Source organism: Zeugodacus cucurbitae, chromosome 5 (assembly GCF_028554725.1).
Source record: "Zeugodacus cucurbitae isolate PBARC_wt_2022May chromosome 5, idZeuCucr1.2, whole genome shotgun sequence".
Lineage (NCBI taxonomy): Eukaryota > Metazoa > Arthropoda > Insecta > Diptera > Tephritidae > Zeugodacus > Zeugodacus cucurbitae.
In genome coordinates this window covers 747,668-771,311 of record NC_071670.1, presented here as the reverse complement: position 1 = coordinate 771,311, position 23,644 = coordinate 747,668, and the positions used below count along the sequence as shown (strand labels likewise).

At 41.0% G+C, this 23,644-nt stretch overlaps 2 protein-coding genes across 8 annotated transcripts in view; one reads left to right on the top strand and one right to left on the bottom strand.

The window, feature by feature from the left end:
* The window catches only part of LOC105212688 (interference hedgehog), a 73,912-nt gene that overhangs the window by 45,592 nt on the left and 4,676 nt on the right, over nt 1-23,644 (top strand). For 4 of the 7 annotated variants that reach the window (XM_011184833.3, XM_054232291.1, XM_011184835.3 and 1 more), the window contains 4 exons: nt 3,244-3,338; nt 18,312-18,681; nt 18,747-19,706; nt 19,764-19,905. In XM_011184833.3, coding sequence (XP_011183135.1) covers nt 18,382-18,681; nt 18,747-19,706; nt 19,764-19,905 — 1,402 coding nt within the window. In that variant the 5' untranslated portion in view covers nt 3,244-3,338; nt 18,312-18,381. Of the gene's footprint in view, nt 1-3,243; nt 3,339-17,429; nt 17,639-17,681; nt 18,092-18,311; nt 18,682-18,746; nt 19,707-19,763; nt 19,906-23,644 lie in introns of those variants that run through there. The other 3 variants (XM_054232295.1, XM_054232294.1, XM_054232292.1) reach the window with 3 other exon arrangements.
* On the bottom strand, nt 19,993-23,524 carry LOC105212687 (regulatory protein zeste). Its single transcript, XM_011184832.3, has 3 exons — nt 22,627-23,524; nt 21,138-21,625; nt 19,993-21,070 (listed from the first exon to the last, which is right to left on the bottom strand). The coding sequence occupies exons 1-3, from the start codon at nt 22,992-22,994 to the stop codon at nt 20,397-20,399; spliced, it is 1,530 nt and encodes a 509-aa protein (XP_011183134.1). The 5' UTR covers nt 22,995-23,524; the 3' UTR covers nt 19,993-20,396.

Genomic DNA, 23,644 nt, shown 5'->3' with positions numbered 1-23,644 from the left:
ATTGCTACAAATTTCCGACAGCTCTAGTGCATTTGTCTATATACAATATATACAATATTTTTATATTTTGGCAGTCGGCACGCAACGGTGTGTCTTCCCCCGAACTGTTCACGTGCTATTTTCGTGACTTTTTTATTAACGCTGGCCGCCAACTGCTACTTGCCACATACGAAAAGTCAACCAAAAACCACTGCACAACAAACATTGATTGCTACAACTCATTCTCCCCACACACACACCGAAATCTCACTCGCTATATTTTCCACATAGACCCTCGGCTGTTCGGTAATGTTGTATGTTGCAGTTGTTGTGCAATATTTTTCGGTTTATATTTTCATTGCGAACAGTTAGCGGAAAAATTAAGTATTTATTTAAATAAAAGTAAGAATTATGAAAATCACTATTTTTTCAAAAACATTTTTGGGAATTTAGCAACTTTTTGAGTATATATTGGAACTAGTAAAGGCCGGACATTAAAAGAAAATCCAAAATTTCACTTGAAAACGGATGAGCAAAGGAGAAAATTCCAGCGAATTGAGAATGAAATACTTCAAAGTTTTTCATTACAGTATTTATTCGCTAAATTTCTACTCGTTAGCGATAGATCACAGATATTTACGAACACTTTAACCCCTTGTTGACCAAGACCAGAAAGAAATCGTTTTTTCTAACCTATCTTCATAATAGAAAATATCAGTTTAGCATGTTTTCAAAAATTCAACCGTTACGTTTAAAAGAGCGAAAAATAACATTGTACTTGGAGAGTTAAAACGATAAAGGGTTAAAAAATGAATCACTCCATGTTTACTAGTTCTTAAGTCTAAAAGAACTCAAACAGTACCAACATCGAGGGTTATATGAAACAGTAGGTCTGCTCTATAGCGGATGTCTTTATCAGGGTAAAACTGATGAACATACCACGGATATTCGTTAGTTGGCAGATCCCCTGTATCGTTTGACATTGAAATTGAAGGTTAAGCCGCTCAAAAATGTTCGTTTAGTGACCCTCCATGTTTCAAATGTACTGCTTTGCTCTTTTTTCACATAGCACAGAAGATAAGCGTTAATATTTACTTAACTGCAATAAAATAAATATTTAATATATCGGAATTCTACACGAATAATGCATTAAATTTTGTTTGCTGACTTTTATCTTGGAATTTTTGGCAATTTTTTTTAACTGCCAGAGGAATGTGTCTGCAAAAAAATCAACATTTTCAGTTTCAGTTTTTTAGCTCTAAGTATTCAGCTCATTTTTTTTCAATCAATATCAATACTCGCTAGATGATTTTTTTTTTTTGTAATTTCATATCTGAATTATTTGTATTTATTATTTTTATTTTCAATTTCGCACATTTATGATAAATACAAATAATTATTAAGCTGATTAAATCCGGTTTTGTGAGCTTTTCGAGAGAGAATATAATAATAAGGTAAAAAATAAGTAAAAATATATGAAAAAATACGAAAGATACGAAATTAATGCGCAAAAGTGAGAAATTTCAAGCGTATATATAGAACAAAATCAATAAATCTCCTACTGATATTGTCCAACAATTAAAAAATCTATTATTAGACCTTAATTGACTAAAAAATTGCAATGATTAGACGTTAATTAAGCGAATAAATTTAATTGAAGCAATTTGAGTAGATAATTAACACACGTTCGTAGCTTTTCAATGAAAAACAACAGCATAAAGATAAAGAAAGAGTTTCAGTTACGGTCTGGCTAATGTTTTCGAGAGACTTTGTATACCGTAAGCTCATGAAAATAAGTGTGAGAGAGACGAGTAAGTTGATAGGCAGCTAATGGAGCAAAAAAGTTAGGTTGCGGGACAAATTGTTAACTATACTATTTATATTAAGTGAACTCAGTAAATGTCAGCCGAAAATTTGTCGCTTTATTGAGTCGAAAATGGTCAGATAGTTAGATAATAGTTTATCCTCAATTTCCTCTGCTAGGTATGTAAGGAGACGGAAAGTCATACTTTGATCAGCACGACAACTTCAATAGTCAATTTGCGCGAAGCTCATTCAATCACGGCTAATCTAAAACACATCGTTAAATATAGCCAGATCTCAGCTCAGCTCTTCATTGGCACTCTTTCGCTGTGATTCATGGCAAATTGAGCGTCCAATAAATAGCCGCGTGATTATGTGTGGCGTCTAATTGCATGGCTTCCTGCCTACTAGCTTTGGCTACCGTTAGTCGCACCATTCGAAATCAGCGCATCGACAGCATAGCGTCACATCCGCTCGGCGCTGGCACGCGTGCGCGATTTTCAATACGCGAATTGGCAATTTGCGTGCGGCAATTCAACTAGCAGCGCTTCAACTATGCATCTGTCATTTGCTATTGCTATAGAGCCGCCTGGCAGGCAATCAGGTCAAGCAATTCGCTTGATTGAGTGACTCACTTCAGCCGCTACGCGCCAACAAAGCGACGCTGTGCCACAGTTTGCGCGTAACGCCAACAAATTAAGCTTAATTGCGCAAATAGTCAACAACAGCAATGACAAGCGTTGCTAACAACAACAAAAATAATAATAGTAGGTATACAATGACAAACAAGCTGGCGAGCATTGTGAGCGACCCTGGCCGCCGTTTGCAAATTCTTGATGCAGATGCTTTATTTATGATAGCAACAACAATGCGACTAGAAGTTTGTATAAATAAATTTTCTTGCTTTGAATGCCTTTTTTGGCGCTTTTTTTGCATTTGTTATTGTCAATGCCTGCCCGCTTTAAATGCCTCCTTACCCACTCTCAACAGAATTATTCGCTGGCGACTGCAAATCTGCTGGCATTTTGCAACGTGTAAGCTTGTGTGTGAGCGCGTGCGACTGTGCCACATTGTGTTGCAAGCATTATGCTGTACGCACGCGCCACTGCAGCGTGGATACTGATTTTTTGTTGTTGTTTCTGCGGTTTGCGGTAGTTGCTGCTGTTGTTTGCATGAGTATGTTTTCGTATTTTCCTTTTGGCTACTGTTTTGTGTGGAGCAGTGCATTGTGGGGTCACCAGAAGTGTTAAACAACTTCATAGGTAGCATTCTAAACAACGAAAATGGCACTTTATTGCAGAGGAGGTTGTTGTGGAAAGGTTAAACTATTTTATGAATGTGATCTCTTAGTCACTAGTGAATTTAAATTACACTGCGAGAAGTTCTGTGTACGAAAAAAAAATATATTTTTTATTTATTTTTTTTTAATTTCTAATATTATTGTTTTTCTCTCTTTTTCAGCTATTTATACAGTATGCGGACACAGAATTTATCTAGCTAAGGCGAGTACTGACATTGTACAACAGCAATCACACATTTTGAAAAAGAATACCAAGGTGAGTACTTCCATCTACACTGAGACAAAAATATTACCTGATTTTCACAGCCTAAACAAGCAAAAGAATTACGATAAATAAATAATTTGAAAATACACAATAACAACTACAATTGGACTGTGATTTCCTAGCAATTAATTGCATAGCAAAAAGCAGCGACGGCGGCAGCGCTGTCGACTGCGTTCTTAACTGATACCTAAATGTACAAACAATGCACAACAACTGCAACAACTCGCCAAGTGATCATTAAATAAGAAAATATTGATTACGAAAATGTAGATAACAATTAACAGTGCAAAGCAACAACAACTATACAAGGGCAGTCGACGGTGAAGAGAGGCATAAATATATATCTACAAGTACACATGTGTCTATACCCACAATTACCGGCGCTCGTTGTGATTTTTATTTACCTTTAACGCAGAAATAAAAATAAAAAAAACATGGCAGCACTGTAGCAAGTAATATTTGTTGCTGCCATGTAGCTGCCATGAGGCGGTGTGGCAAGCGTATGTTGCCGCTGGCGCAAAATTATCACGGCGGCGCATCACAGCAACGCTGTTACTACAAAAAACAGCAATAACAACAACAAGCGAATATTGTTACCTACGCGATTGCAGCGCTGTATCGATCGCTGTGGCCGCCATAATGATGGCAATAAATGCAATAATAACAATAAAAATCACATTGTTTGCGCTGGCGCGTAAAAAAATCACTCCGCTGCGAAATTGGTATGTGCAACAGCTTAAATTAAATGTTGCATAGTGCGATTGCGCCGGCCGATTAAGCACACACACACAAAATGGCAGCGTGTGCACTGTCCGCAACGCCAATGTGAGTATCTGCGCAGCATCGCGGCTCGACTGGCAGTTGGCGCCCAGAAGTAGACAACGACGGTGTGGAAATTGTATGTAATGATGATGATGCCTTCTGACAACAGCAACATTTCCAGAAAATTTACAACTCTTGCAAATACTGAGCGCCGGTGAATGCAACAATGAGTGCGCCGCAGGAATTTCAATTATATGGCCATGGAGTTAACGGCTGCCCAGCATCGCTAGGCATCCCTTTGCAACAACACGGCTGCTTTCCGCATCTGTGCGCGCACATTCACTGCATATTTATGCATGAAATTAATTCTTAAATTATAGCTAAAATTTGTAAACAACATTTCGCTGACGGTTCACTAGCCAATTTGTGCGCTTGAGTTGTGGCTACCGAGCTTACATGGCCCAAACTCAATAGCTGCTTGCTGTCGAAGCACTTCCTTAGTTTACAACTGTTGACTGACTCTGCTTCTCTCCTGTTTCGTTTATCTTTTTGCTTGTCAAAGCTTGACAAATTACGCTAATTAATTAAATTCCCTAAACCGGTTACCGGCTACCGTTATCAAGCCAGCCCAAGTTGCTGTACACCCGTGCTTAACTCTCTCTATCTAGAATGAAATGTTGCTGAATTCAGCAGAAATACTTTTGTGTGCCTTTATTGATGTCGTAAAGCTAACAGTTTATAGCTTAGTAGAAAGAATTAAAATGAAAGGTATTAATTTCATCATAAATAGACGGGCTAGTATATGACAATCTAAGCTCAAAAGTATATACCGCTGACATAAATTGACCGAGGCTTATGATTAAACATTCACTATGAATTTATTTTAGAGAAAACAAAAATCGAAGAAGATTACAGAAGAGATATAGGTTGAGCGCGGCTCGGGTCAAATCATTTAGGCTCCTTGAAGAAGTTACGTTAAGTTAGGCCAAGGGGTAGATCTTCGCAAAGAGTCTCACTTAGACAGCTGCACCTCCAACTCCTGACGGATAGCCAAGACCCTTATGAATCGACAAAGCGCTTGGACTCTATTGTAAAGTTCCAGTCACTTCGCTGGTTTGTGCCTACTGAGGAGTGAGGAAGTGAACTTCCGCCGCGTAAATCACTTCTCCTTTTTCAAGCTTAAATTAAAATAGTTTTTTCCGATCCGTACGGAATCAAGCGCTGGCTCAACAGTCCATTCAGTCGCTGTTGACAGCATCCGAGTAGATTTTGGATGGTTTTCTCAAATTTCACTGCAGTAAATGATTTATCTGCAGGCAAAACCAAAAGTTTGTAGAGTCTTTTTTTTTGCCAGACATTCTTCTCAAGACATAATAAATGCGTGCTGTGCCTAATTATGATTATTATGCTTACATATGTATGTTTTACAAAAACAAATCGCGCCAAGCAATTAGAGGCTGTGAGAAATTAACTTGTAACTCCGCAAATCAAGTCTGCGTGTTGTTGTTTATGAAAATATTTGCGTTTTGGTGTCCACAAATGACAGTCAAAACAAATACAAGCACCTCACAGCCATTTTTTGTCGTTTTTTGTGACTTTTGGAGATGTTTTATTTCATTAATATTTCACCAACACACTACCGGTGCGCTAAAATGATTTATTCACGTATGAAAAAAGCGCTTAATTGCTTATAGTTTCTTGGTAATAGAAACTCAATTAGCCGAGTTCAAAGTGTTGTTGGCAAGTGTGAAGGGTTCAGGCGTCAGTCAGTTCAGCTGCTTTTTGTCTTAAATATATTTTTTTTCATCTTTTTTCGCTTGCTGTCCAATTTTCTAGCTCGTAGAAACTAAAACATAACGCGATAGCTATAATTTGCCGTCGAAAATAACGCAGATTCTTTCCGTGGCTTGTGGATACAAACTACATAATTATATGTATATTAACCTAGACAGGTTCAAAGCTGCAGGCTAATAATGGCAGTAAAACAGTCAAAATAAATGAAAAAATAAATTTTGAAATATTCTAAAATTTATATAAAAAATTAGTAAACAATTAGGAGAACTAAAACATTTAAAGACCTGCCCTTAAGCGCTAAAGTTTAACTGCAATGAGAATAGGCGGTTTATGGCGCTTTTTTTCGCTAGAAACTGCCCAGTTATTACCGCACAAGTGGAGATGCTGCAAATAATGATATACTTTACGCAAGTAATAACCACTTTTACATAATCACAAGCTGAATTAGACGGGCTTCTTCCGGCTCTTTCTTTAGAACTTTTTAACCATTTCATCTGGGCTTGACCAACTATTCAAAGAATCCATTCAAAATATTTTATATTACTTCGTTTCTTTTAACTACTGTTTTATGCACATTCTGAAATTTGTCTAAAATATCTTCTTTACGCCGGCACTACACATCCTTCATTGATCGTTTCGTCCATTCATTGCTTATGCTCAGCTCATTCAGCTATTTTTTCAGTTATTTTTTAATTCATTTCCTTTAATTAACTCATACCATGGGGTTCATACCACGGTCCTCTGTTCCACTGTGTTGCGGCAACTGCCCTTCCCTTTGCCGCCATACAGTTGCTCTTCACCGGCTAGCTGCCTGCGCTCTGCTTTGTAGCCGCTTGAATTCTCGCACGTTCCACGCCAACTGTTGTCCGAAGGCCGTTTCATTGATGCTTGCAACACAAGTCTTCTCTTACTCATACCGAATAGTTTCCATTTCACGTTGCAATTTCTTGACAATCATTAAGCAATTTCCGTTTGTGGCAATCATAGGCAAGCCTTTGTGGCAGTGTTATCAACTTGAACTTTTATCTAACAGATTTTACACAGCGGGTTCATCGCTTAAGCTTGTCCAAGTTTGACCTTGCAAAGTTTCCGCACACTTTTATTTCCTATTTTCCTATTTTATTAAATTGTCTGCGCCAAGACCTTAAACTACTTCCTCTGCTGCTCCAGCTCATTTGTTATTTTGCGCTTTTCAACTTTTCTTCTGTTCAACAACTTTTCACTTCTCACTCCATCTCCCCAGCGGGATGCCACTCGATTGGCTACAGTTATGCTCCTAACACTTTTGTTAATTAACTGCCAACATGACGAAAGCGCTGTGGGCTATAAACTCAGCTGAACGATGTCGCAAGTTCGGGCAAGCAAGGCAACAAAAAACAAACAGCAAGTGTTGACATAACACTAGCAGAAAGGAAAATTACAACTTTTAGCGCAAATAGAACTTTGGCTGAGCAAATAGAAGTTGGGCGCATCTCGTTGCGATGCGGATTGAAATTTTCAGCAGGTTTATGTAATCTAAAGCAGTTAAAAGGACGGCGATAAACTCTGAAGCATATGCTGGATTAATTGATTTTAAATTACTGATCCTGAATCCTCATATGAACAAGTTTAAATTTTTAGACGCCTAGAAATATCAAATTTATCTAATCTCTGTTTTTGACACTACTTTTCATCTGCCTAAATATCAAAATATGACTAAGCTGTGTAAAACCCCATTTCATTTAAGATTTCATGACCGCAGTTTCATTGAACATTTTAAACCCTCTGCTCCATTCATCACTGTTTACTATTAAGCTTCGATAGATATATCATGTTTGTTGTTGTCTTTCGTTTACCTGCTGCTTCCATTGAATCTTTAGTCATGTGATTAACTGTCATTACGTATCAAATGAAATGGCCGATTGCTTGCTGCGCGTATCAATTTACAAGTTGTTCAACATTGATTTCTAAATTTTATACGCTTTGTATTTGTGTTATTCACATCACTTTTTATCTCCACTATATTCTCATTATTACATTCAGCTTTTTGTTGTAGTATTTTGTTAATTAATTTATTAAATATTTCTCTATCGCCGAAGACTCTGCACTTGTCCAGCTTCTGTTTGTTATTCGTAGTTGTGTTCACAATTTATTCGCTTGATTTGTAAATTACTGCTTCATTCATAAACATGGTAACCACGCTTCACACGGAACCACCTTTACAAATTGTAGACCAGCAACAACTTTTTTTAATTAATCAGTATTCAAATCGACACTTTTACTTAGCACATAGAAGAAGTTGCTGATTATTCTATACTTTTAGTGAAAGCTTAGCTTAGGATGTGAAAGCTTTTGAGGTTAAGAAATATCTAAGTGACTTAAAGACACCGGTATAATACATAGTAATGACAACATTATTCCAAGTGCATATTTTGCTAAACTTGTAATAGAGCTTTCACAATTAAGTGAAAGCTTTCGCAAATTTTTTTATTCAATAGCTATAGGGTTCTACGCGACTTAATTAATATAATTTTGATAAACAAAATAATGAATAATAAAGTTAAAATAATAGAGCTTTCATAATTAAGGGAAAGCTTTGACAATATATGTTATTTAGCAGCATATTTTGCGCTATAGGCGAAGTTTTCGTTAAGCCTTCAGAGCGAGCTTTGATATTCTTGTCGTTATTAAAAGGTTTCTGAAATTTTTATTTAACTTTTATTTACTTTTCACTTTTAAGATTCATTTTCTATATTAAAAACCAAACAACGGGTCTACAATAAAAGCTCTTTAAAAAGCTTTTTTATATTGTAAACCTTTTTGGACGTTTTTTTGTGCTCCATACAAACAGTTCACTGTGGTGGCTAATGTGTCCAAAAAGATTTTTGGAAATAATTACAATAATTATCTTCAGTTTTTCGCTACACACGCTCTGTTTCCCACCACGCAAATTGCCAAATCGTCAGCACAAAAGGCCACAGCAACACACGGTGCCCATTTATCTTGCAACTCATTTGCACTTTACTGCCAAAAACACTCATTTATTTGGCTTGGCACTGAAACACTGAGAAAACTAAATGAATAAACTAACATGAAATACGCTAAACACCTACAATCTTGCCACAATCGCCGACAACAGCCAAATTAGTTGCTACACAGCTCGAATTGGAAAATAAAAAACCGAACGGCAAATAAATTGTCGATTTTTACAAATTGAAATCTGCCACCACTCACGCTTCGACAGCCTTCAATAAGCTATAAATGCGAAAATCGCATTGCCAACTATTTGCAACAACAAAAGCAAAGGAAAGCAAGAGCAACGGCAGCACATGAGTCATCATTGCCAAAGCGAGCGAGCGTGCATTAGTAATGAAAATGGCTACAACGAAAAGAACGACACACAATTACACCAACAACAAATGCAAAGCAAAGTGGAGATCAGCGGCGTGCATATGCCGCCGCCCAACAAGGCCACAGGCGCTGGCAACTGACTGAGCCAACTAGGCAAAGGCGAGTGCGAAGTGTGCAATTTATTTAATAAATAAAATAAATACGTTGTTGTTGTTGCAATCACTATGCAATTGCATTGGCGTGTATGCATGTTGCACGTTTGTGGCAGCAACTTGTTAGGTTTGCCACACACATGCCTCGTAATTCTACGTAAATTGGTAGCAACATTTTTGTGTTGCAGCAACAAATAGCAATGCGAACATGCAACAAGAAAAAAATCGACGGCGGAATATGCAGAAGAATGCAACAAAGGATGAGGTGATCTGCGCGTGTGCAACTGAATGCCGTGGTGTGGCATAAACGGCGCACTTGTTGCTGCCACAAAGCCAAAACGAGCTGCGCATGCGCCCAAGAGACTCATGTGGGTGCGGGGAAGCAGTACAAAAGCCACAGCACACCTTAAATGGCAATGATCTTGAGTTCTTGCAACAACAGCACATACACACAACAACGAGTTGCATGCAACACGGAAATCTGCACGGCTTTGGCGTAGGCTGTGAACGTTTCCTCAGCACACTTTAGTGACTGCTCCATACTTTGTTGCTGCTGTTTTGTTGGTATGGCTTTGAGCAATCTGCTTTTTCAATGCGTTTCCACTCACTTTCGTGGACTGTGACTTTGCATGCGCTGAAATTTTGTTGCGCACAATTTCACAGCACACACCTAATGTCAATGCCACGCGCGGAGTGAGGCAGTCAAAACAAGCTAATGGTCATGTTGTTGTTGTTGTTGCAGAGATATTTGTATATACACTGACAATAACCAACTGAAGGCCCAGCAAAGCGCCCTGCACTTTAGGTGCAACAATTTGCGTCTTCAGCCGCATTTTTCATCGATGTTGCACACACAAATTTATGTAGACAAAGTAGACAAAGACAAAGAATGCGCTACACTAACAATAACAAGTGCAAAAACAGATACTGTGCACTTTGGTTGCCAATGTGGCATGCCACAAAATTCAGTTAATGTCTTTGAAAGCCGCTGCTAAACAACTGGTTGTTTAGAAAATGCTACTTGGGCATTTTGCGCATGCGCTTTAACCATATTTTATGTGCAACTCCGCAGGCTGACTGCGCAAAAGCCGAGCAGTAAATGATTTAAAGTGAATTGCACTTCGTGCTCATCTCATTTGCGTTGTCCGATGGTCTTCGCGGAAGTTGGTAGTTTAAGCTTTTGTTGCTTTGCGAAACTCTAACAATAGATTCCTCATTACTCCAAACAAAATTTAGGAGAAGAGAAGAGGCCTAAACATGTCTGAATCAAAAGAACTGGAACTTTCTATTTTGAGTTCATTAGAACTGAGTATATTATGTTCGATTGCACTCTCCATAATGCCACCAGAAGCCCATAAAAAGTATTATTTTCTCCCCTCCATTCGAGCTCCTATCCTTCGTTCTTAATGTATGCGCTTTAAGCGCAAACAGAACTCAAGCAAAAAACCGAAAAAGAAATTGAGCATCCAATTAAATTGCAGCGTTGCAAAGCTGAGTGGCGACACCGCCCAGGCGCGCAGCCAATCGGTCGTTGGACCAAGCGTCCGCAGCCGTGCAAAATCAGAGCGCAAAAATAATCGAAGCCAGCGCTTGCTTGTGCATGCAATGTCCTCGCGCTGCCACTCCTCGGTTTTTTGCCAATATTATTTTGCGACTTTTTGCCGGTTGCCTTATGCTGACATGTTATTCTACCCAGATTGCGCTGCGCAAATGCGAGAAGTTGCACAGACCTGTCCGAGGGCACCGACAGCGCGCATAAATAAGTGAAGCGCGTTGAACGCGTTTCGTTGTGCTCGAAACGCGGTAAAAAACGAAAATGTTGGCGTGTCCGCGGCGAGGCGAGGTAGAGTGCCATGCGAAGCGCAATGCATGGGAACGAAGCAACAGCTGCCGAAACGTCAAATCGGCGAATGAACAAGTTCGATTTTTATTATCGAAAGGAAAGCAAAAGGCGAAGGAGAATGTAAGCAAAAAGAAAGATAAAAAGGAAGGTACAAAAAGACATAACAACATAATGCAAAACACGCCGGTGGCAAGCAAAAAACCCACCTCACAGCCCGACTCGATCGGGCGCTACTTGTCTCATAAGTGCTGCACAGCGCGCTTATGTCGCCTCTCCTGCGCTTCTTGCACCGTCCGGCCGCCTGTGGAATGTGGTTTGCACCAGTCATTCTCGTTGTCAGCTTGTGGCTGCTGCAGTGGTCGTAAATGTTGTTGCACATTTTTTGTGAATCTTTGAAACCACTTTTTCAATGTTCTACTGTTTGCTACGCAGTGTCCGCGAATATTTAGGTGGAATATTTAGTCCCGAAACTGCATTTTTTCACTTCCTGCTGGTAGCAGTGGAATGAAAGTTTGCGCGTGGCATGTGGCAAGTTGTAGTAAAAATTTAATATACAAACGTGCAACGTGCACTGTGCCACACAAGGTTATGGCGAGTTGAAATTCCTGTGGCAGCCACCAAAAATGGGTGCTGGGGCCGCAGCGCGTGGCATGCCGCATTTGGCTTTCGTGGCAACATGCGAAAATTTGCATTTCTCTGCGCTTACAAATTAGCGCATAAGCAATGTGCAACCAATTCGGCAATGCCATGCGCGCACGACATACTACCCACCGCTAACGGAGACTGCGACACGCACGCACGGGCAACGGCACATGCGATGCCGTGCCGCAATTGCAATGCAAATACGAAAATGAAATTGTACAAGCGATGTGGTTTTTATTGCACTTACAACTGCGTAGCTATTGTAAGCATGCTTGCTGCATGCCACAGCGCTGGTGTGGTGGCGCCCAGTGTGGGCCGGCTGTGGCTTTTGCGGTTGCTTGTTTGCCGTTTTTTTCGTTTATCTTGTCTGTCTGCCTGTCCCATTGCCCGCAACCTCAAAACCACTTGTGGCATGTGCTGTTGGTTGCGTGTGGCGCGCTGCAGCAACTTGCCCCCTTTTCGTCCTGATCTTCCTGCCTTCCTGCTTTATTACTGCTTAATTGCAGCTAAATGTGCGGAATAATTGCAATGCGGCGGTGGCGACTCGCAAGGCGGGACAAATCTTTGCGGTTTTGCAGCAGCAAAATTCAATTATGTTGCATGCAATTGTGAGATAATAGTTTTTTTTGCGAAGTGTTTACAGATCGATGCAATTAATTTTAATGCGCCAAACGGAAAGTGCGCAAATGAGATTTTGTAACTGCGGCACAAATACAATTGGGGCGTGTTGCAAGTGGCGAACTTATCAAAGTTTACAGATTTTTTGCTAATACCTCATTTGTGGAGCCCACCTGTGCTGTGGATGTATATATAAGCCTGCCATGCCACACCGTGTGGCAGTCGAAAAAACCAATTAGAGAAACTACGTTTTGATCTTGTTGTTGTTATTGGTGTTGTGCTCAGAGGCTGTCAGTTCGTTCGGCGACAGCAACATGCCACAGCCGTCCGTTGCGCGGCCAGTCGGGCTGGGCATGCTGCTGCTGTGGCTTGATTTACGTGCACAGGGCGCAACAGGTAATGGACAACAACAACAGCAAAAACAGAGTGTGCACGGAGTGCATGAATAATGCAAAAGTGCTTTAAAGGTCGCAACAACAGTAATGGCAACACAATATAAAGAATGCGGGCAATAAAAATTAATAACCAAACATTAAAAACTTCGAATATCGCTTGCAACAGATACAGACACACACGCGACACACATGTTATGAGTGTGTAGCCACTCAGCGTGCGACTTTGGTGTGACTTTTGTTGTTGCTTTGGCCATGTTTTCGCTCTTCATCTTTGTTGCTGTTAATTTTTATGCTGCGTCCGCTGCAGCGCATTCCATTTTGGCCTCGCGAAAGAATTCACATTTATTTTAACGCATTCGCTGTCAATAAAAGGCAGCCAAAGAGGAGCAACAGCGCAAAGGCGCAGCCGAAAAAACTGGCGAGAAAAAAGTGAAAATATGCCTTCGATATTAATAAAAGCATGCGACAACAACAACAGCAGCAACAACAATGATAATCGTAAACAACTGGGGCTGGGTCGGTCTGGGCGGCGATGGCAGAAATTAAATGGCACCAGCAAACATGCCAATGTCTGGCGGCTGTTGTTGCCGGCAATAACGCAACAACAATAGCAATTAAAAACGGCCAATAAAAAGGCACATCCACACGCCATGGCAATGAGTGATGAGATAACAATAACAGCAACAACAATAACAACAATAAAAAATACGGCAAATACTGCGTCAAAGTCGTAATCAACGCTTCAAACGAGTTTTTAGTGGCAACAAAAACAGCATCCACAGCAGATGTTTGGAATTTCAAGCAAGGCAAAAGGATAGACTCCAAGAGCAACAGGAGTGTAGAAGTGCCGCGCGGCGCAGCGTAACAGCAGGGAGTCGACCAATTGGAGCCAACACAAGCGCGCAAAAAGTGGCCAAAAGGTACCGAGAACAAGTGGCGCAGCCCGGAAAGGTGGCAGCAAGTGATCTGGTGTTGAACGCAACTTTCATTTACTGCTCTTAAGGACACCACACTGAAGTTTGCTGCTGGCAATTGTTGTTAATTCTCCAATGCACGCATGGCTGCTGTGCTGGAGTTGAAGGAAAAAACCGTAAAATATAAGGCAAAGTGCTGTGCAAAGCACTTCGAACAGCCGCGCAAAGGTTTGGGCGCGGTGTTAGCAAACAGCAATCGATTGACCAGCGCGGTGGCACTGACAGTGGCTGTCCAGACAACGACGACAACAACGCGCCGCAGCACTTCATCAATTTTTATGACTTTGAAATGTTCTGCTGGTGCAAGATGCCAAAGTGCTTTGGCAAATAACAGCAACAAAAATGTTGAAAGCCCGGCATGTATTGAAAAGCGAAGTTAAGTGGCAAAGAGTCCGTAGCAAGTAAAACTTCAAACGAAATGAGTCGTTTTGCTGACCGAGGCGATGTATAACATGTATAACGGTGGTCTTACATATAAGTATGATGCAGTGCTACAGTTTTGAGGTTATTTGTTAAACTGACTAGAAAACCTAGGGACGACATGGCCAGATATTTCCAAAATGCATACTTATTTAAGAGTATATAGTAGGTATATTTCAAAATAATAAATATAAATTTTTGTAGAACTCACCTTACATCTTTCAAAATTGCTTTCAATAATTTCTCAACACTTAAAAAAATATCCATTGTACATAAAAACAATTGAATGCATTTTCAACTAAAAATTTTGGGTACCGAGACTTAAAAAGAACTTAGGAAGCTTTTTAAACTTTTCGCTCTTTTGATTACACATATTTCCAGAATTTGACGAAAACACCGGTATGAGTATGTAACTGTAAATAAAAGAATATTGAAATATAATAAGTTTTTGCTGAAAAATTTCGTAATTTTTAAAAGTATTTAAAGTAAATAAAGAAAAACAGTTTCAATAATAATTTTTTCGAACATAAACTTAAGCATATTTGCACTCAGATGCTAGCAGGATGCAGAATATTGCTTACAAAAAAGATTCAAAAACTTTCCACCGGCCAAAATATTGAAGAAATTTCGAAAGACACAAAAACTAAATTAAAATTTGCGTTGTAATAAATTATAATGGTCCAAAACAATAAAACTCAGTAGCTTAAAGGCAAACAACTGCCGTTACAGACGTACAGCGCAGGCACAGCAGTCTGTTGTGGCAAGCTGCATTGACATACTGTCACTTAACGATGCAAAAAAATGAAGAAAACAACAGTTAACAAAAGTGGAAAGGGAGGAAGCAATAAAATTGGCTAACAAAGCACTTAAAAGTATGCGAAAGTAAAAAGAGAATATGAAATGTCTTGTGGAAACGGTTAATGAACGCGCCGCTCTTGAAGCCAATAACAATAAGGTAAGGAAAGAACCAGACCACTTTCAAACACTAAAGAATAATTATGGCCCATTAACGATGCACGCCTTGATATGCGGCGCGGTGCGCGTCCCTCGACATCCTCGACGAGCGGGAACGCAGCATACACATCACAGATCCGTCAAAGGATCGCCACATCAGCGAAATGAATAACAAAAACAACAGTACTTGAGTTGGCACAGACGCCGCATTTTAGGCAAAAAGAGAGTATAAAAACGGTAGCTAAATGAGATCAAGAGGTGTACTGCGGTGGTGGTGCAGACCTTATCAGCGAAAAAACAAGAACCGTCGCACACACGTCATATCCACCAACAGCGTTTATAAATCCTACTGATGTGGCATATCAAAAGCGTTGAATGATCGCGTCGTGCAGCCATCAGTGAACGTCGAATGCCAATCGTTGCCGGCATAGCTGTTGATTTTGCCATTCACCGCCGCACCAAATTGCTGCGCCAAAGATGTGATGTGATGCAACAAAAAAATACCAATAATAACTACCATTTGACTGGCTACAAAAAGCGTATTCGCTTGCGCAGTTTCTCCACACTTCGCATTTACTATGTCACTCATCCTGCCACATGTGCTTTGATCGAGTGGAGCGCTCCATTTTAAAAGGAATTTTGCCTTTACGAACACCGCTGTCGCGCAACCGTTGCCTACAACAAGCCCCCTTCATCAAAGCAGATTGCGTTGTACGCGAATGTTGGCATGCAGAGACGCGTTGCTGATGGGTGCGCAAACTACGGCTTTGCTACCTGCCTCAGTTGGCTCAACATAGGGACAACCGAGCCAAATTGCAAACTTGACAACTCATATAAAGCGCACAATACAGTGCCAGGCACCGAAATGTATCTACACACCGAATTATGTATGTGCATAGGATCGCTCATAATATACAACTCTTTACTGTACACTAAATCTGCATACAATCGCCCGTTGAGCAACAACAATCGTCGAAAGCCAAACAGATCTTATCCGTAACGCTATTGCTATCCGTGCAAACATGTTCAGTTGAGCCTTGGCTTTGATCCATATCTCGTTGCGCATGCATCCCTAGGGCGTTGATGTGTTGAAGTGCTCACACAAGCGTCATTGTATCAGCTGCCGCCTGTTAAGTATTCCCTTGAATATGGTGATTATTGTGCTAAAGAAAAAATTTATCAGCGATGCAAACTTCACTTGTGCCGCTTAAAAGTATCGTATCCATGAATCCTTTAAATAGGTCTATAAGGGCTCACTCTAACCAATTTTCGATTTTGCCAACCGCTATTGAACTTGTCTGCGTTATTTCCGTATCCTCAGTTTCGCTGCGATTCTAAGTCAGACTTTTATAAACAATGGATTTTCAAATTTTAAATATTATTTTTAAGTATATTTCCGTCAATTACATTTGAGTTTTAGATATAATTGACGCCTAAATTAACTAATTTTCTTCATTTAGAAAATACATTCAACAAGAAAATATTTCTAGCATCTTCAAATATCATAATAATTCATAATTCTCTGTACTTAGCAAATTCACAAGCATTTAGCGAAGTCATAAACCAGAAGTGTCATTGCCTCTTTTATAAATAAGAATTGCACATTGATATACACACGGATATGCGTACACATATATGTATGCTTTTAAATATGGCGTGATTTTTTTGTCAAATCAGCAACTGGATGCCTTGGTACGCCGGGTACACATTTAGGAAGAAAAGTACTTAAAATATGTTTAAATGTACATGGAATTCGTATAATAGCACACATCTATAAACAATTAACTCTTTTTTCAATTCTAATTTCCACAACTTACCGGAAATTGAAGTTTTCTGCTGCGTCGAAGCAATGTCCAGTCATGATCTTCAATTTCACTAAACCACGCCCGAACGTTTGAAATTTCATTTACCGAACACACTTTCGTACCCGCACTACAATAATAACACATTTTTAAATAATAATACTCGCTATATTTAACAAAATTTATAAATGTAGAATACGACGCACAATTTATACGTTTTTCCGCGAAATGTAATCAAATTCGAACTGTCAAAGTGGAAGTTGCCACACAGTTACCAAAAATTCTTTTAATTATAAAATGAACATTTTCGAAATCAGATAAAAAAACATTTTGTGCTTTGAAATCAGTGTTTGTTGCTTTTATAAATATTTATTTTGGTAATAAGGATTTAAATAAACTGTATATTGTTTTTAAATCCAAGTAAAATGATTAAGAAAATGTACTATTTAACAAAAGTCTGGTAGTTTGCGGGCGTCAATACATCGAATTTCGTTAATTCGAATTCGATGGCGGAATTTCAACAAGATTTGCAAAGGAATCGTAAAGTAGTATAAAACATAAGCTGCATTTATTTGTGAAGTAAAGGTGGTTTTAGAGGAGGTGAGGTGTGTAAATTAATAGTTTTTCTTGCCCCTTAACTTATGTGTCTTTATATCCATTGGTTGGGCACGTTGTGTTTGGACATTTAATGCTTCTTTAAGGTTGCCTGCTGTGCGCGCAAGGAATCTCATTTAACCTGTTACAGCAGTCCAAGATATTTATTGCGCAAGCTATTACTGCAGGACCAATCACTAATCATTGCCGGTTCTGCAAGCTCAGTCGAAAAGAAGTTATTGCGGCGATAAATATTGAAAAGCGAATGACTGCCTCCAAGTTTAATCTTCATTTGTCCAACCCATTCGAATCGCAATTCAAAATCAATGGCTTGTCGTCTGTTGTGGCTGGAATGCTGTATATGGCAGCTGTTGGCTAGCAGGCGATTTGTATACGAATTGACTTTGAGTTATGCGTTTGTAACAAGTTCGGTTTGGAGGGACAAAAACTGAAATGAGGCTTATGTACGTTTGCCATGGGAACATATATGAATACATGCATACACTAGTTCGGTAGCAGTAGCAGCAAGTGCAATGCTCCTCTTCTCGCAACGCTGATACTTTTTGTTACACATTGTAGCAGTGTTTAATTATTTATAAGCCACTTCCTCTATTAATTCAATCATCAATTTATTCGTATTTCACTGAATTGCTAAAACATAGATGTTTTTCTTTATTTTTTCAGTTATATACTGGGAACATCCGGTTTTAGAATACCACTTAAAATACTTCATAAATAAGATTGGTCTTGGACCATGGCGAAGCACGCTGTATTCTCAACTGGTGCAACGACTGGAATATCTGTGTTTTGGCAGCTGTCATTCTGGTTTACTTTACTAATCTGCAATCAAAGCGAGCTGTCGGCGGCGTCACAATCTTCCTCGCTAGGTGTTTACATCGTGCGATCGCCGGAATCGGCTGTGGCGCCCAAAGGTGATGAAGTTGTTTTTGAGTGTGAGTTGAATATGACTCCAGACCGTTTGGAATGGCGGTTCCGTCACACAAGCGCACGCGCCACTGACGCGATGAACTACAGTTATCTACAAGGTGGCGAGGTTGGTATCCATACCATGACTTTCCAGTATACTTGTATCTACTTCTTCATTTCCCTCTATTATAGGACGGTCACAACATCGTCAATGAAAACCTGACATCGCGTTTACGTGTATTCGTCTCGTCCGAAACTTTGGGCGATTACCAATGCGTGGCCTGGGTCGGATCGGCCGCAATTGCTTCCACGCCAGCGCGACTGACACTCGTATCCATAAGCATTGATAACTCTAACGGTTATAGTCGCAATGCCATACGTTGGAGTGTAGCACCCAAGAATTGCATGTTAATACGATGCGGCACAGTGACCTCAAATCCCCCAGCGGTGTGGAGCTTCTTCCGCAATGGTGAGAAAGTGCCCCAGACCGAGGTGTTGCCGTCAGCAAATGGTGCGCTCATACTCAACTCAGTGTCCTCAAAAGATTCCGGTAACTACACTTGCTCTGCGATGAACGCTATCACCGGCGTGGAGGTGCGTTTCCCGCAACGCATAGACTTGCGCGTCGATTACATAGATCGCACACCGCCCTACTTCCTTAACATACCGGTTTCACAGGTGACTGCGCGTCCCGGTGAGACTGCTGTGCTCGAATGCCCTGGTGTGGGTTCACCACCGCCGGAAGCCGTCTGGAGCAGCCCGAATGTAATCAACATCTACAACAATCGCACAAAAGTTTTGCCGTACGGTCTGCAGATCTCCGATGTGATACCCGAGGATCAAGGCTCCTATGTGTGTCGTTTAGATAACGGTATTGCGCCTGCTTTGGTGCAAATTATCAAATTTATTGTCGTGGAAGCGCCACAAATACTGCGCGGTCCAGCAAAGGCGCGTACAAACGAAGGTGATGAGCTGGAATTGGAGTGTTCCGCTGCAGGCAATCCTTTCCCACAAATCTATTGGCTGATTAATGGTGAAGACACTTCTTTGGATAACGAGACCTTTCACGAGGACCGACGTTTGGTTATCCGTCATGTGCAGAAACGCCATGCGGGCATCGTGCAGTGCTTCGCGAAAAACGAAGTGGGCGAGGTAATTGCGACAGTTCTTGGTCTAGTGCGAACCCATAAACACTCTCTTTTATTGCAGGTCAGCGAAGGCAGCTTGCTGGAAGTGATACCGAAGCAAATACATGGCGAAGACTCAGCTCCTCTGGGCACCGTGCCAATCCGCATGCCTTACGAGCACACCGGCAACAAGAATAAGGGCAAGCGAAAGCACATGAAAATGCGTGAGTACAACCATACTCTACTCTCTTACATTATTTAGTGAAAGTTATTTAATATTCGGGGTTAATACTATGTTTGTTTCATAAAACTTATTCACGTTGAAATGAGCGTCAGTTTCTCTTTATTAGTTTCAGTAATTCGAGATAAATAACTTAGTATATACAATTCGATTTGTTTTCGTCGTTGCGACGCTTTTACGTTAATTTAGATTACATTCCTTTGCGAAACACTCAGCAATACGTATCTTTCGTACAACTAAAGTCCACAGATTTATTCCGCGTAGACAAATGCCAAAAAGTAACAATTTGAAATTCTCTTTGCATTATCATTAGAAAACTAGTACTTGTATAAATTTATGTATAGATTTAAAATTTTATTTCTAGTACCAAAGAAAAACTTAACCAATATCTTATTAGATAACCAATAATGCATAATCAATACTCTCTCTCCTCCACTCAACTCCCCCACATTGCTGTGGCCAACCATCCCCGTTCTATACCTGCACTGCGCTGGGACTCTTGCGCAGCAGTTTCTCCTCTTCCTGCAAAATGCGTATCTTCATCTTCAGCTCCTCTACCTGCAGGCGATGCACCTCACGCAAATGCTTCAAGTCCTCTTGAGCGCGGCTGAGTTCAATTTTCTTCTGTTCCAATGCCACCTGCGTCTCTTTGTAGCGCAGCTCTGCCTCCTTCAGGCGGAAGTACTGCACTTTCTCCTCAAACGACTCCACCGTGATGGTGGTGTTTCCCGGCGTCGTTGCTGCCACTGCGGCGTTGCTTACACTCACAGTCGGCACGACGGGTGCTGGCGCTGGTGCTGTGGCCACGGGCAGAGCGTGTAGTGTTGTGCAAGTGAAGGTCGGCGTTGCAGTTGCGAACTGTGCGGTCGCTGGTGATTGCAATTGCATCTTTATTTGATGCTGTTGCTGCTGCTGCTGTTGTTGTTGCTGCTGTGCGGCGACGGCGAGCTGGTGTTGGGCAAGCTGCTGCTGCTGCTGTTGCAACTGCTGCGCTTGGTATTGGGCAAGTGTTATTTGCTGCGGCTTGATCTCGCTGATGATCTGCTGATTGTAGGCCGTCGCGGGCATGGCGGTGATGGTGTGCTGCTGCGGCTGATGCTGGCTGGGTATGGTAATGCGCGTTGGCGATGGTATGGTAATGTGGGTGGCTGTGTGAGAACGAAAAAAAGCGAGGTTATTTCACTGAATGAGAGATTGCTAGTAGAGGTAACTCACTGTTGGAATCAACGGGATGTTTTATCTGCAGTATGATGTCTTCGCGTGGACGCGTTGTTTTGAATTGTAGCAAATCGTTGAGTGTCAACTTCTCGGCGCTAATTTGATCCACCGATATCTGTTGTGTCTGCAGTGTTTGCTGCTGCTGCTGCTGCTGTTGTTGTTGTTGTTGCACATGCTGCTGTAGCACCTGTTGCTGGTGTTGCTGCTGCTGCTGCTGTTGTTGTTGTAATTGTTGCTGTTGCTGCTGCAACGGATCTATAGGTTCCTGTTCCAGCTGTCCCACGCCGTCACTGGTATCCATCTCGATCTCTTCGAATGCCTCATTCTGGCTGCCATGCTCATCGGGGTCCATGTTGTTGACCTGGAAATCGGGTTCATCCTTGATCTGGTGATTTACCACTTCTGCGCGATCTGAATCGATGCTTGTTTGTGAGCTATTCGCGTCCTTCTGTCCATTGGGACGGAAGGGATACTGCTTGCGCAGTCTAAAAGCAAAAAGTCGCGTTAATTAATAACAGTAACAAATATTAAATTTAACACTCGTTGAATAAATAAACAAAAGACTTCACTCACACCAACAACTACACACACACACACAAGCAACATGCAAACTCAAACTCGTAATTTCAGCTATTCAACCCCATAAATGAGCTGCTCAAGGCAAGAGTGTATACGACTGGTTTGGCGAGTGGAGTGCCATTGCTATTACATACTCGGAATCGACTAGTTTCGTTATTCAAAGTGAATACGTTACTTAATGGATCGACTTTCTTCACATTTTATGCAGAAGAAGTTCAAAGTTAAATTTGAAGAAGACTTTATTTTTTTTGTAACTTTCTGAGATACTTTATAGCATTGAGATACAACATGCCTTGCTTGAGATATTCTGCCGCTTATCGTTTGCCGCCATTTTTAATTGCACTCGAAAGACGAGTATCTGCCACACGACGATGAATGATGGCATGAGCGAATGCTTGGTCGAATAAATTGGCGGAGTGAAGCACAGAGCGCTCAGATACCTTCGTCATGACTCGTCAATACAAACGCCTTTGTTGTTATTGGCTCTTTTATATGCGCACATTTGGCTCGATTGTGCTTTGTATGCGACTTTTCGCTCGACTTGTTTGTGTTTCGAGGCATATATATATTTCATGCTTGTTGGGGTTTTGAGTCCATCGGACCCACTAAATCAGCAGAATTTGTTTGTTATGAGTTGGAATGCGGCTTTCAATGAGCTGCTTAACGACACATGTTTTGAACACACACACACACTCGCACACAGAGAGCGGCACATACACCAGCACAACTGCTAATGACAAACGTTGGCGGGAGGAATGCATTTCTTTGTTGCCCGCCGAGTGGCCTGCATTCGCGTGTAACAGGTGCAGCAATTAGAGCAGCTGCCACCTACGGGTCAGCGACTGCTCCGTGCGTGTGTGAAGCCATACGAATAAGATCTTCTAGCCTTCGCACCATCACTACTCACCTTGCATTTAGCCAGAATTTTTGAATTTGCTTGAGGTTCCGCATAGCACTAACACCCGGATGCGTATTGAATTCGTGCACAATTTTCTCCCAGGCATCGCGCACCGAATATTTGGAACGCTGCTTCTTCCGGAATTTTATATCGATGACCTCTTCGTGCTCGTGGAAGAGGCTGTAGAGTATCTCCTTCTCCTCTTGCGTGAAACGTGGCGTTAAAGTTATTTGCCCCGACTTGCCTGCTGCGCCACTGGCACCCGCACTGGCTGTGGACGTATTGGCGGCATTGTGCTCATCCGCGCCGTTGGCCGTGGTGGTAACCACAGTTACGGTGCCATCGGCGCTGCCAGCCACCGCCACCCCAGTGGACATTTGACGCGATTTCCTCGCTATGTTGACGACAAGAGTCTACAATCCAACCAGGAGAATATCTGATTCGTAAGCACCCAGCTATGCCAACAATGTTTTAGTGTATATTATTCAATTATCGTTGTTGTAATTTCTTAGTGCACTTAGCTCCACTCGAAACGGCGTTAGCTCAAAGAAACTGACGTTTAGCGAGATGAATTGCTTTTGACTCCACCAAAAAAAATTGCTGTGAAAATCAGAAATTGTTCTCAATTTTATACTTTTTAATAGCACTCTAATGTGTTTGTTGTTGCTACACTGCACTTAAGTGGACAGCTGCGGCCCTGAGTGCTTTTGCACAATTTATCTTCAACTTTTTGATATTATTTTGTTGGTTTTGCTTTATATGCACATTTAAGCACGAACTGCTTTTGTGAATTCAATAATTTTCTAGAATTCTTTTCACAAATAGAGAAAAATCACTTGGAAAAGCGCCGTCACACACTCCAGGTAAATCCACTCACAACGAGCTACAGAAAACGAGTGCGAGTGGCGAGTGACGAGTGATAGCTGGTCGGCCATGTTTTGAGTTTGTTTCTACTGCGAGGTGTTGCCAGTGCGGCAGTATTTTTTAAATTTATATATATTTGCTCTGGTGTATTAATGTAGTATTG